The 12,603-nt window shown below is 45.4% G+C and overlaps 1 protein-coding gene across 1 annotated transcript; it reads left to right on the forward strand.

The window, feature by feature from the left end:
• Positions 1-1,069: 1,069 nt before the first annotated feature.
• Positions 1,070-6,812, forward strand: Crx (cone-rod homeobox). Its single transcript, XM_087911495.1, has 3 exons — positions 1,070-1,166; positions 2,449-2,633; positions 4,967-6,812. The coding sequence occupies exons 1-3, from the start codon at positions 1,070-1,072 to the stop codon at positions 5,612-5,614; spliced, it is 930 nt and encodes a 309-aa protein (XP_087767621.1). The 3' UTR covers positions 5,615-6,812.
• The last annotated feature ends 5,791 nt before the right edge of the window (positions 6,813-12,603 follow it).

Here is a 12,603-nt window from a genome sequence, read left to right on the forward strand (position 1 = left end):
TCATTAAGTAGAGTACATGTCTAGCATGTGTGAAGACCTGAATTCAGTACCATTCAGTACCCAGCACCACATAAAACAGGTGTGGTACTGACCTGTGATTTTAGCACCTGAGAGGTGGATTCAAGAGGGTCATGAGTTCAAGGTCATACTCAGTGACCTAGCAAATTTGAGGCCAACCTGAGCTATCTAAGATCTTCTTTCAAAAATAAAGTATAAAAGCTGGGTGGTACAGCCTTTAATTCCAGCACTTGGGAGGCAGAGGTCCAGAGGCAGGTGAATCTCTGCGTGTGGTGGCACATGCCTTTAATCCCAACACTTGGTAGACAGAAACAGGCAGATCTCTGTGAGTTTGAGGCTAGCCTGGAATACAGAGCAAGTTCCAGAAGAGCCAAAGTATGTATGTATACAGACACACACACACACACACACACACACAGAGCAACGGCTAGTGTTTGTGGTCCCAGCACTTGTGAGGTGGAGATAGGATGGTCAGAAATACCAAATCAGGTTTGGCTAGTTTAATGTTAGCCCAGGCTACACGAGATCCTGTTGCACAAAACCAAAAAAACCAAACCAAACCAAAATATTTTTTTCAGTTGAGTATTGTGGCTACAAATTGAGTTCCTGAACCGGGCGGTCCAGAGCCGGGCGGTGGTGGCACATGCCTTTAATCCCAGCACTCGGGAGGCAGAGGCAGGCGGATTCCTGTGAGTTTGAGGCCAGCGTGTTCTTCAAAGCAAGTTCCACGATAACCTTCACAGAGAAACCCTCCCTCGACAAACAAAACAAATAAGCAAAAGCAAAACAAAACAAAACAAACTGAGTTCCAGGCCAGCTAAAGCTGTGCAATGAGGCCCTGAAACTCCTTGTGAAGACAAGGCTGACCTTGAGCACACAGATCTGCCAGACTCTCTTGTATTCTAAAAGCAAGAGAGGGCGGGAGAGATTCCTTAGCGGAATGTGAGTGAGTATCAACTGGTCAGTGTCTGGGCGGTGGGCAGAGTGAACTGTTGAACAGCCCGATCTCCTGTAGGTGCCCTCTTCTGGGCCTCAGTCACTGAAGATCATGATGGCGTATATGAACCCGGGGCCTCACTATTCGGTCAACGCCTTGGCTCTGAGTGGCCCCAGTGTGGACCTGATGCACCAGGCTGTTCCATACTCAAGTAAGTGTGCTCCTCCTTTCTACCCCCAGCTTGTCTTTTAGGAACATCTGGTCCCAGTCTCCTGGTTCACTCTCTAGAGGACTGGGATTGTAGTTTTGCACCATTCTTCTCTACTATGATACTTATTATTTAACAGTTTTCTCCTTTCTCTCTCTCTCTCTCTCTCTCTCTCTCTCTCTCTCTTTTCCTTCTCTCTCTTGTTTATTCATTCATTTATTTGTTTATTTATTGAGACAGGGCTCTCACTATGCAGGCATTGTTTGCCTGAAACTCACTATGTAGACCAGGCTTTATAAACTCAGAGATTGGCCTGCTTCTGCCTCCTGAGTGCTGGAATTAGAGACAGGGTCACTTGATCTGGCCTTTTCTTTCTTTAGAGAATGAAGAAAACATTGTTTTTATGTTTGTGTGCAGGGCAAGGAGCAGCAGGCATGGGTGCCATGGCTCTCTTGTAGAGGTCTGAGGATGACTTTTGGGAGTTGTTTTTTTCTTCTACTCTGTGGGTCCCAGGGACTGAACTCGGGTCCTCAGACTTGTCTTCCACAGTCGCCTTTACACGCTGCACCATCTTGCTAACCCACTTTCTTTTTCCTTTCACGTTAAGTTGAACCACAGAGACATTATCTTTTTTGTTTTTCGAGATAGCTTCCTCTGTTGCTTTGGAGCCTGTCCTGGAACTCACTCTGTAGATCAGGCTGGCCTCTAACTCACAGAGATCCGCCTGCCTCTGCCTCCCAAGTGCTGGGATTAAAATTAAAGGTGTGCATCACCATCGCCCAGCTAAAACATCACTTTTATGGGCCAGAGTGCTTGGTTATTAACAACATCATGCTTCATCTGAATATGACTTTATGCACAAAAAGGTTCATAGGGGAGTCTGGTGCTATGGCCCCTGCCTGTAGTCCCAGCTGTTGGGGAGGCTGAGGTAGGAGAATCACTCGATCCCAGGGTTTCAGGGCCTGCCTGGGCTACACAGTGAAACCCTGCTGTAGTGAAAGAGGAAGAGGAAGAGAAATAGACAGAGAGGAGGAGGAAGAGAAGGAGGAGGGGAAGGAGGTAGGAGAGAAATGAAAACAAAAAGAGGAGCAAATCCTTGCAGGGCTAAAAGCGGTTCCCTCCTGTGGACTTGTGACTGGAAAGCACCTCCAGTTCCTCCGCTGACTGAGCTGGCGCTAGGTCAGGGAATAAATACAGCCTCTTGTTTAGGCAGATGGATGTACAGAACGAACTTCTAGGCAGGCATCTCACTGGACCTCAGGGCTTCCAGTCAGCAGACCTAGCTAACCTGAGGGTTCTTTCATTCACTCATACACAGGCGCCCCCAGGAAGCAGCGACGGGAGCGAACCACGTTCACCAGGAGCCAGTTGGAAGAGCTGGAGGCCCTGTTTTCCAAGACCCAGTACCCGGATGTGTACGCTCGTGAGGAGGTGGCTCTCAAGATCAACCTGCCTGAGTCCAGGGTCCAGGTAGGATATTCTGCTCCCTGGACCTCTCCTGACCCTTACTGTGATCCTCTGTGTGCTGTTATCAGATCTAGAGTAGAGGAAAGAGAGAGAGAGAGAGAGAGAGAGAGAGGCCACCGAGTAACAACGACATTTATGAAACAGCACAAATCCCTCCCTTCCTTTGTGCCACTTAACTCTCTTTCCTTCCTCCTTTTCCACTTCCTCCTCCTCCTCTTCCTCCTCCTTTTCTTCTTCCTTCTCCTCCATCCCTCCTCTTCCTTCTTTTTCAAAGACAGGGTTTCTCTGTGTTAACAGCTCTGGCTGTCCTGGAACTTGCTTTGTAGAACAGGCTGGCCTTGAACACACAGATCTGCCTCCTGAGTGGGTGGGTGGGGCGCTAAAGGTGTGTGCCACCACCTCCAGGCTAAATTTATTTTTGAGATAAGGTCTTTTTGTTTTTATTTTGTTTTGTTTTTTTGAGACAGGGTGTCTCTGTAGCTTTTGGAGCCTGTTCTAGAAGTAGCTCTTATAGACTAGGCTGACCTGGAACTCACAGAGATCCACCTGTCTCTGCCTCCTGAGTGTTGGGATTAAAGGTGTTGCACCACTGCACCTGGCTAGAGATTTATTTTTAATTATATTCTTGTGTGTGTGTGTGTGTATATGAGTGAGTGCAGTGCCTGGGGAGACCAGAAGTAGTCATCAGATCCCCTGGAGCTGGAGTTACAGGCAATTGTTAGTCATGCAGTGTGGGTGCTGGCAATTGAATCCAGGTCCTCCGCAAGAGCAATATGCACTCTTAACCATTGAGCCATTTTTCTAGACTGTTTTGTTATCTTATTATTTTTTTAATTATTCTTTGGTTTGGAAGGAGGGTGTGGAAATGATGTAATTACAATTTAAAAAATTTAGGTAAGTAATATAATTTTATTTTTTGGTAATTTCATACATGGATACAATGTATTGAGATATCTACCCCCTCCTCCCTTCCAAGTACTCCTGGACCCCCCTCCATTTCCTGCTTAGTTTCATTCCTGTCTTTTTTGCTTTTCTCCTCCTCTCCATCATCCTCCTCTTTTATAAGCCACTGGCTCGATTTGTACCGTGCACATGCAGATGGACGTGAGGCCATCCACTGCAGCATTGGCACCGTGAGAAAGTCTAAGTTATTCAGGCACGCCTTGAACTCACTCTACAGCCCTGTAGACGTTTAGCTTTGGATCACCTTGCGTCAGCCTCCTGAAGAGCAGGCTTACAACAGGCCTGTCTCAGTAAGCCTAGCTTCACAGGATTTGTCTCGTCACTGTGCTTGTTCATCCATCAGTCAAGTCAGCTTACAAGCCAGGAGACTGACATGGACCATAGTGCTTTTAATTCCAACCCCAAACTCTGGTGCTATTGCGTTCCTACTTCACAACATCTTCCATATACTGTTCTAGAATATTACACTGAGCATGATGACTCACCCCTGTAATCTCAGCATGTTGGAGGCAGAGGCAGGAGGAGTGCCTTGAATTTGGGCCAATCTGGGCTACATAGTGAGCCTCTGCTGCAATTGTATGATTTGTGTACTGTAACACTAATATTCCTCACAGTAGAAGAATATTAATCTCTCTGTCTCTGTTTAGTAGTAGAGGATGGTTGATGCACGATCCTTGGTGACTGAGAGGATTTGTGGGTGAGAGAAGTGTGTATGTTTGTGTGTGTTCTGCGGTGTGGGAGCCTGAATCCAGAGCCTGTGCGTACCAGGCAAATGCTGTACTACTGAACTACATCCCTGGCCCTGGTATTATTGCATCTATATGAAAAACTGCTGATGGACTGAGGAGTATATGCAAATATGACACATTGCATGTGTGATTACATGTTCATTTTCATGAGCAAGAGCATGTTAATATAATGCATGCATATGTGCAAGATTGTTTTGTATATTGGTGACATAATACATGCTTGCATACAAATTCATGCAATCAGGTAGGTGACTGAGTGCATGCAGGTATGTATGTATGTGTATATGTGTATGACTGCATGCATATATGTGAGGATAATGCATGATTGTATATATGTATGTATGTGTAATCAATCAGGTTGGTAGGTGATGCACGTAGACTGATAGATGCATATATGTGTGATTGCCTGTATTATGAGATATGTGTGACTGGTGCATGTAGGTTTCTGTGTGCATGTGTGTGTGAATGATTGGATGGGTACACTGATCATGGACAGAGCTGCCCCGTTGTTGGATGCAGAGTGGTGAAGTGTGGCTCTTTCCGTCAGCCTTGTCTTCCCTTGCCACCTGAGGACTCTGAGCTCTTCCCAGTTTATTCACGCTAATCTTCACTCTCTCCCTCTAGGTGTGGTTCAAGAATCGCAGAGCAAAATGCAGACAGCAGCGGCAGCAGCAGAAACAGCAGCAGCAGCCCCCAGGGGGACAGGTCAAGGTTCGCCCTGCGAAGAGGAAGGCAGGCACATCCCCACGGCCCTCTGCAGATGTTTGTACAGACCCACTGGGCATCTCAGATTCCTACAGCCCATCTCTGCCTGGTCCCTCAGGCTCACCTACCGCAGCAGTGGCCACTGTGTCCATTTGGAGTCCGGCCTCGGAGTCTCCTTTGCCTGAGGCCCAGCGAGCTGGGCTAGTGGCCTCAGGGCCCTCTCTCACCTCAGCCCCCTATGCCATGACCTATGCTCCTGCCTCTGCTTTCTGCTCTTCCCCCTCCGCTTATGCTTCTCCAAGCTCCTATTTCAGTGGGCTGGATCCCTACCTTTCTCCTATGGTGCCCCAGTTAGGGGGTCCGGCTCTCAGCCCTCTCTCAGGCCCTTCCGTGGGGCCATCCTTGGCCCAATCCCCCACCTCCTTGTCAGGCCAGAGCTACAGTACCTACAGCCCCGTGGACAGCCTGGAATTCAAGGACCCCACAGGCACCTGGAAATTCACCTACAACCCCATGGACCCTCTGGACTACAAAGATCAGAGTGCCTGGAAATTTCAGATCTTGTAGAAGAGGCTTCCTGTTCCCCCTTCTAGTTGAAGCACCCTCTCTGGGCTCCATCTGCCTCCTCCAGCTTAGATTCCAGGAGAGTAGCCCCCAGCAAGGGACAGGAAGTAGCAGTCCTGCCAAAGGCTATGGACAGTCAGCCTCAGGTTCAGCCCAATCTCAGCTTCATCAGAGAGCCTAGCCCCTGTACAGCCTACCCCATCAATGAAAGAGGGTCTCGCCTCTACTGAGATAGCCCAGCAGCAATCAGTAGATGTTATGATTGTGATGTGTGTGTCTGCTGCTTTTCCAAAGACTTCAGTAAAGGTGCTGAGAATGAGCTCCAGAGACAAAGGAAATCTGTCTTGCAATTTACCTGGAGAATGTTTGAGTCAGAACTCACGGTGCCCTAAGCCAGGTGTGGTGACTCAATGTTTGTAATCCTACAATGGAAGAAACTGAGGCAAGGGGGATTTCCGGGAATTTGAGGACAACCTAGGCTCCAGAGTGAAACCTCTAAATTCACTTGGAAATTTTTATACAGTTAAAGTTAACAAATGTCATGTTTACATGGTAGATTTAAGGGGTTGTCCATTCAATTTATGTGTATATATGATTTATGTATCTATATAGATTTTACAGGCATGTGCCACCAAATTGAGCTGGGAGGCTGTGTCTTGGACAAAAGCAAAATGCAAAAGAAGATTGATGTGAATATTTGGGAGGACGTGAAAGATGAATAGAATGTTCTAGAACCTAGTCACCAGTTCCCAGGTGAGATTGTGGAGGCACCAGTGCTGGGGTCTTCCAGATGTCTGTAGAAACTGAATCTCATCAAGAGGCTGGAAGCCCAGTTCATGGGTCCACCTTTTAGATGTCTACAGAGTATGTCCAATATATATTTCATAAGCCAGGAGTGGTAGCACACACTTGCTCAACACAGGGAGGTGGAGGCAGGGGAATAAGAGTTCAAGGTCATCCTTGTCTATATTGCAAGTTTGAGGCCGGCCTGGGCTACATAACACTCTCCCTTCCTCCTACAAATCCCATATTCCAAGTCCTAAGACTGACCAGGAAAGCGGCTGTAGATGAGGGGACCAGGAGTCCCCTCATTTGATGTTAGCTTCTCTGTTCTTTTCTTTTCCCACTTTCTGGCCTCTCAGGTCTCCCTTCCCTGGCTACCCAGAGTGAAACTGATTAAAAATGTTGGATCCCACTCAAATTTGAGTGATTTTTTTCTTTTTGTTTCTGTGTGATTTTTTTTTTTTTTTAGTTGAGGGGCAAACTTGGCTAGGTGGAAAGAAATTAAGATTTGCTCTACCCTTTATGCCCACAGTGTGTGTGCTCCTGGGTATTTCCTGTTATGGCAAAGTTTTTCTCCGTATCTCCTGAAAGTCAACTAAGAAGGATACACGACCAGGGTCAGGCTTGGGATCCCAGCACGTGGGAGCTGAGGAGGAGGATCTCAGGTTTAAGACCTGCCTAGGAAACTTAATGAGACCTCATTACAGATAAGTTTTAAAAGATTCTGGCAGTGTGACTCAGTGGTAGAGCCTCTGCTTAGTATCCCCCAGTGAGGGGCAGAGGCTTAGTGCTCATCTGTTGCAGTATGAAAAATTTCCACACTAGCCCAGAGTGGAGTATAATAAAGGTTTATTTATTAGGGATTAAACTCACAGAATTTATTAGGGGGATAAACTCACAGAAACACTAGTGATCCCCAGTCCTCTGTGTACACAGGAACCTGGAACCCAATCCAGCAGCCAAGGGGCCTGCACATGCTTTTTGTCTGTATATATATCTATAGTATATGAAACCATTCCCAAAATGGGCCAGTATCTTAAAGGCTATTGGCTGAAGGAATTCCACAGCACCTCCCCATTTTTTCTAAATAAGAGAGTTCTAAGTCTAATACAAAACTGTATACAATAAGAACAAATATTGGGGGCTGAAGAGATGGCTTTGTGGTTAAGGGCACTGCTTGCTCTTACAAAGATCCTGAGTTCAATTCCCAGAAACCACATAGTGGCTCACAACCATTTGTAATAAGATCTGGTGCCCTCTTCTGACCTGCAGGCAGAACATTGTATACATAATAATAATAATATAGTAAAAATAAAAATTAAAAAAACAAATATCAAGAATTAAAATTAGAATTACAACCAGCATGAACAACATCAGGCAAGAAACATATGCTAAATGTTTTAATAGTTATTCTATCCTAAAGAGTCTAAGTCTTATATTAGAAATGGCTTGGCTAAGTCATAAGAGGAAATTAACTACAATTATCTAGTCTTAAACCCCATCAAAGACCTGAGAAGGGAAATAATATTACTTGAGTAAACAGGAAATGCAATCAAGAAACGCCCGAAAGGTGCAAGAAATGACAGAGACAACCAGTTACCTGGGCAATCACCCAAAGTCACATTTGCATGAGACTCTTAATCTCATGGTTGTGGGTGTGAGCCCCATGTTAGTCACCATTTTGTAGGCAGAGACTGCTCATTCGTTTTCCAGCTGCCCAGACCTGAATAATAACACAGAAACCATATTAATTATAACACTGCTTGGCTGATAGCTTAGGCATATTTCTAGCTAACTCTCACATCTTAAATTAACCCATTTCTATTAATCTGTGTATTGCCACGAGGCTGTGGCCTACTGGTAAGGTTCTGACTGGTGGCTGGCACCTTTCTCTTTTGGGAGCTACATGGCATCCCCTTGACTCTGCCTACTTTCTATATCTATAGAAGTTTGGATTTCCTGCCTGACTTTACTAAGTCACTGGCTGAAAGAGCTTCTTTAATAACAAATGGTAATAAGCATATTCATAGCATATAGAGGGGAATCCCACATCACTCATCTATAGTGTTGGAGACCCTAGGTTCAATTCCTAGTAGAGCAAAAAGAAAATAAGTCAGTTCTAACTGTTGGAATCATCACAGCAATGCAGAAGACAGACACTATGGTTATTATTATAGGTGAGGAGATTGCAAGGGATGGGGAGTCAGTACAGTCACCACATCTCACAGCTGGGAGAGGGAAGAACTGTTCTTTGTTGGTACCTTCTTAGAATATGGAGTCCCTTCAGTTAAAGAAAATGGATGTGTATGGGCATTTTGCTTGCTTATATGTCTGTGTACCATGTATAGGCAGTGCTCTTGGACCAGAAGAGCATATCCAACCCCCTAGGAACCAAACCTGTGTTCTCTGGAAGAGCAGCCAGTTCTCTTAACCACTGAGCCATCTCTTTATTCCACCATCATTTTTTAAGGCAGGGTTTTGCTACATAGGCCTGGCTGTCCTCAAACTCATAAAAATCTGACTCCCACCTGCGGGGATTACAGCTATGTGCTTGGTCTCTGGCGTTTTCTGGCTGTCCCCTCTTCTTCCTATGTCTGCCCCCCATAGCTGTCTGTTCCTCTTATTGTTTTCCCCTTCCACCTCATGCAGTCTGTTTCCTGTGTCCCCGGACAGGACTAATTTAGTAAATGCTCCAATCCTCTTAGGGCAACAGTCCAGCCTCAGCAGAAAGGCAGAGGACTTATGGAGGATTAGGCTCAACCTCAGGAACTGTGGGGGAGGGGACTCTTTGGGGACAACTATTTTTATAAGCTATATGACATCTGTTCCTTACATCAATCCCACATGAACACAGCTGTATTTGTGTGCACCATAATGATGTAACCATGGACTCACTGCTTATATATCTGTATCTATACTTATCTATCTATCATCTGTCTTTCTCTCTCATCTCTCTATCTCTATCTATCTATCTATCTATCTATCTATCTATCTATCTATCTATCTATCTATCTCTGTGTATTATTTGTTCATGAATGCATGCACCTGAACTTGTACATGCAGAGGTCAGAGGAAGACATGGGGTATCTTCCTCTTTCATTCTGCCTTTTTAAAAAAACTGTTTATTCGATGTATTTATTTTACTTAATGTGTTGGAGTGTTTTGCCCTCATACAAGTATGTGTACTGTATGTGCCTGATGTCCTCAGAGGCTAAATAATCTCTGGAAAAAAGTGTAAATTACATTTATTTTTTTGTGGGTGTGTGTGGATGTGCACACCGTGAGTGTGGAGGTCAGAACACAGCTTGAAGTTAGGGAGTTGGTTCTCTCCTCCACCACGAGGGAATGGTCACTTGTTAGGCTCAGTGGCAAGCATCTCTACCCACTAAGCCATCTCATCAGCCTGCTAAGACTCCTGTCTGAAAAGTTCCAAGATGGAGCTGGAAGGTGGTGGTGCACGCCTTTAATCCCCTCACTTGGGAGGCAGAGGAAGGTGGATCTCAGTGAGTTTCAGGACAGCCAGGGCTGTTACACAGAGAAACCCTGTCTCAGAAAACCAACCAACCAACCAACCAACCAACATGTTCCAAGATGGTCTAGATTAGAGGGGCCATACGTGACCCAGACGACAGGACTGGAGGAACTGTACAGAACTCACAGCTCACGGCTGAGGCTGTTCCACCCTGAATGCACCCTATCTTGTCTGATGTTTGGAAGCTAAGTGTTGTGGGTCTAAGGTTCCGAAACAACTCAAGCAGACATAAGAAATCACAGAGAGCAAGATTTTATTACTAGGCAGCACGGCAGGAACTGACCTGTCAGGGACAGCAATACAGACTCGGGAGCTGGCTGCATCCCCGAATGTCAGTTGAAGCAAGGATTTAAGCACAAACCCCACAAATATCTGTGCCAAGTTACAGTTTTTCACCAGTCAGGATTTAAAGATTAGGGGTTTTCCTTGTGTGTTCCATCGTTGTCAACTGATGTAAAATGGGAGCTTTTCAGATTCACTTGTTCTCTCTTTTGTTAGGATCAGCCATAATGTTTTAGAGAACTGAAGATGCATAACAGACTGTTTCTATTGTTTAAGGCGGAGGTTGGCCAGCTACTGGGAAATTCCCAGCTCCCCTTGGGCTTAGGAATGCAAACTTTGTTTCATCCTACAGGTAAAATGGACCTGAAGTCAAAATGGCAGTGCTTAGGACAAGGTGCTTTTGCCTAGGAAGAACTCACAGGTCTGTCTGGCCAAGTTGGATTTTAGGGAGGACATGGATGAGATTTACATCCCCTGGGAGCATCATGCTCAGAGCATAGTCACTTTAATCTTTAAAAGGGGTTTATTCATTTTGCCTGGCATGGTGAGCACACCTTTAATCCCAGCCCTCGGAAGAAGGTGAATCTCTATTAATTCAAATTTTTTGAGACAGGGTTTCTCTGCAGCTTTGGTGCCTTTCCTGGAACTAGCTCTTGTAGACTGGGCTGGCCTTGAACTCACAGAGATCTGCCTGCCTCTTCCTCCCAATTTCTGGGATTAAAGGCATGCGCCACCACCGCCTGGCTCTAGTATAGTCTACTTCCAACACGGCTAGAACTTTACAGCGAGACCCTGTAAGAAATTAAGACATGAGCGGAGATGTGGTGGCACGCGACCTTAATCCCAGCATCCAGGAGGCAGAGGCAGAGGCAGGAGGATTCTGTGAGTTTGAGGCCAGTCTGATCTATAGAGTTAACACAGGACATCCAGGGCTACATAGTGAGAACCTGTTTCAGAAAAACCAACCAACCAAACAAACAAAAATAAGACAAACAAAAATTATTCTATTTTCTTGCATTTGTTTATGTCACTGTTGCAGACTGAACCTAGGCTGTCCCACAAAGCCAGTCAAAGGCTCTGCCATCAAGCCAAATGCCAGGGGAGCTTCCTTAAGCTTGTATTACATTTCATATTGAATTTACCTCCTCTGTGGCATCAAGGAACTTTTCTCAGGAAGTGGTTTTGAGAATGTCATTCTTTCCTGCCATAGAACTCTGTCTGCAGAGGTCAGAGCTGTTAGACAGAGAAACCCTGTGATGAAAAACAAAAACAAAAACAAAACCCCTCAAAACCCAAACCAAACAAAAACAGCAGCAACAACAACAAAAATCTTCAACCCCTTTAAATATCTAGTCTCTTTAAAAATCCAAAATCTTGCCGGGTGGTGGCGGTGTACACCTTTAATCCCAGCACTCAGGAGGCAGAGGCAGATCTCTGTGAGTTTGAGGCCAGCCTGGTATACAGAGCTAGTTCCAGGAGAGGCTCTGAAGTTAGAGAGAAACCCTGCCTTGAAAAGCCAAAAACCAACCAACCAACCAAAAAAATCCAACATATTTCTTTTTTAAAAAAACCTCTTGATTCTTTGTGAATTTCATAGCACGGATCCCAATTCCACTCATCGCTCTGCTCATCCACATCTGTCCTCTGCCCTCGCAACTTCCCCTGCAGAAGAAAACAAAAATCTCAAATGATTAAAAAAATAGGGCTGAAGAGATTAAGAGCATTGGTTGCTCTCCCAGAGGTCCTGTTGGACTCTTGCATCCAAACACCGAGAAGGAATTGCCCCGAGAGACCACCTCGTATACCACAGCCGATGCAAAAATATGAGGATTTTATTAATTCCGTCATGACAGGGTCCCTCAGCGTTCGGGAAGCCGAGAGACCCCGAATAGCTGGTACAGTCTACTTTTAAAGGAGAAGGTCCCATAGAAACAAGAGGGGTTGTTCCTTGACCATTATGATTGGCTTATTCTAAAAGGGCTAATACCAATAATTGACTGGAGAACTATTGTCAGATCAGATGAGGTAACAGGTCATTTTGACCCCGTTTACCAGGGGACTGAGTCAAAACATACGTGTATAGGTAATTGTTCAGGAACTGAGTACATGCATGTGTAGCTGTTAGGTCCTTGGTTCCCAGGGGAGGAGGGGAAGCACTAAGGCACGGAGGCTGAGAGGGTTTGGAATGGTCAGAAATGGCTTCAAAGTCTTAAATGGCTTTAATGTCTTAAAGTCTTACAGTTCTGAGTACAATTCTCAGCAACTCATGGTGGCTCACAAAGGTCTATCATGAGATCTGGTGCCCTCTTCTGGCCTGCAGGCATACATGCAGACAGAACATCGTATACATAATCAATAAATCGATCTTTTTTGTTTCTTCTTTTTTGTTTTTTTG

The sequence above is a fragment of the Myodes glareolus genome, chromosome 1, assembly GCF_982192425.1.
Source record: "Myodes glareolus chromosome 1, mMyoGla1.1, whole genome shotgun sequence".
In the NCBI taxonomy this organism is placed as follows: Eukaryota; Metazoa; Chordata; class Mammalia; order Rodentia; family Cricetidae; genus Myodes; species Myodes glareolus.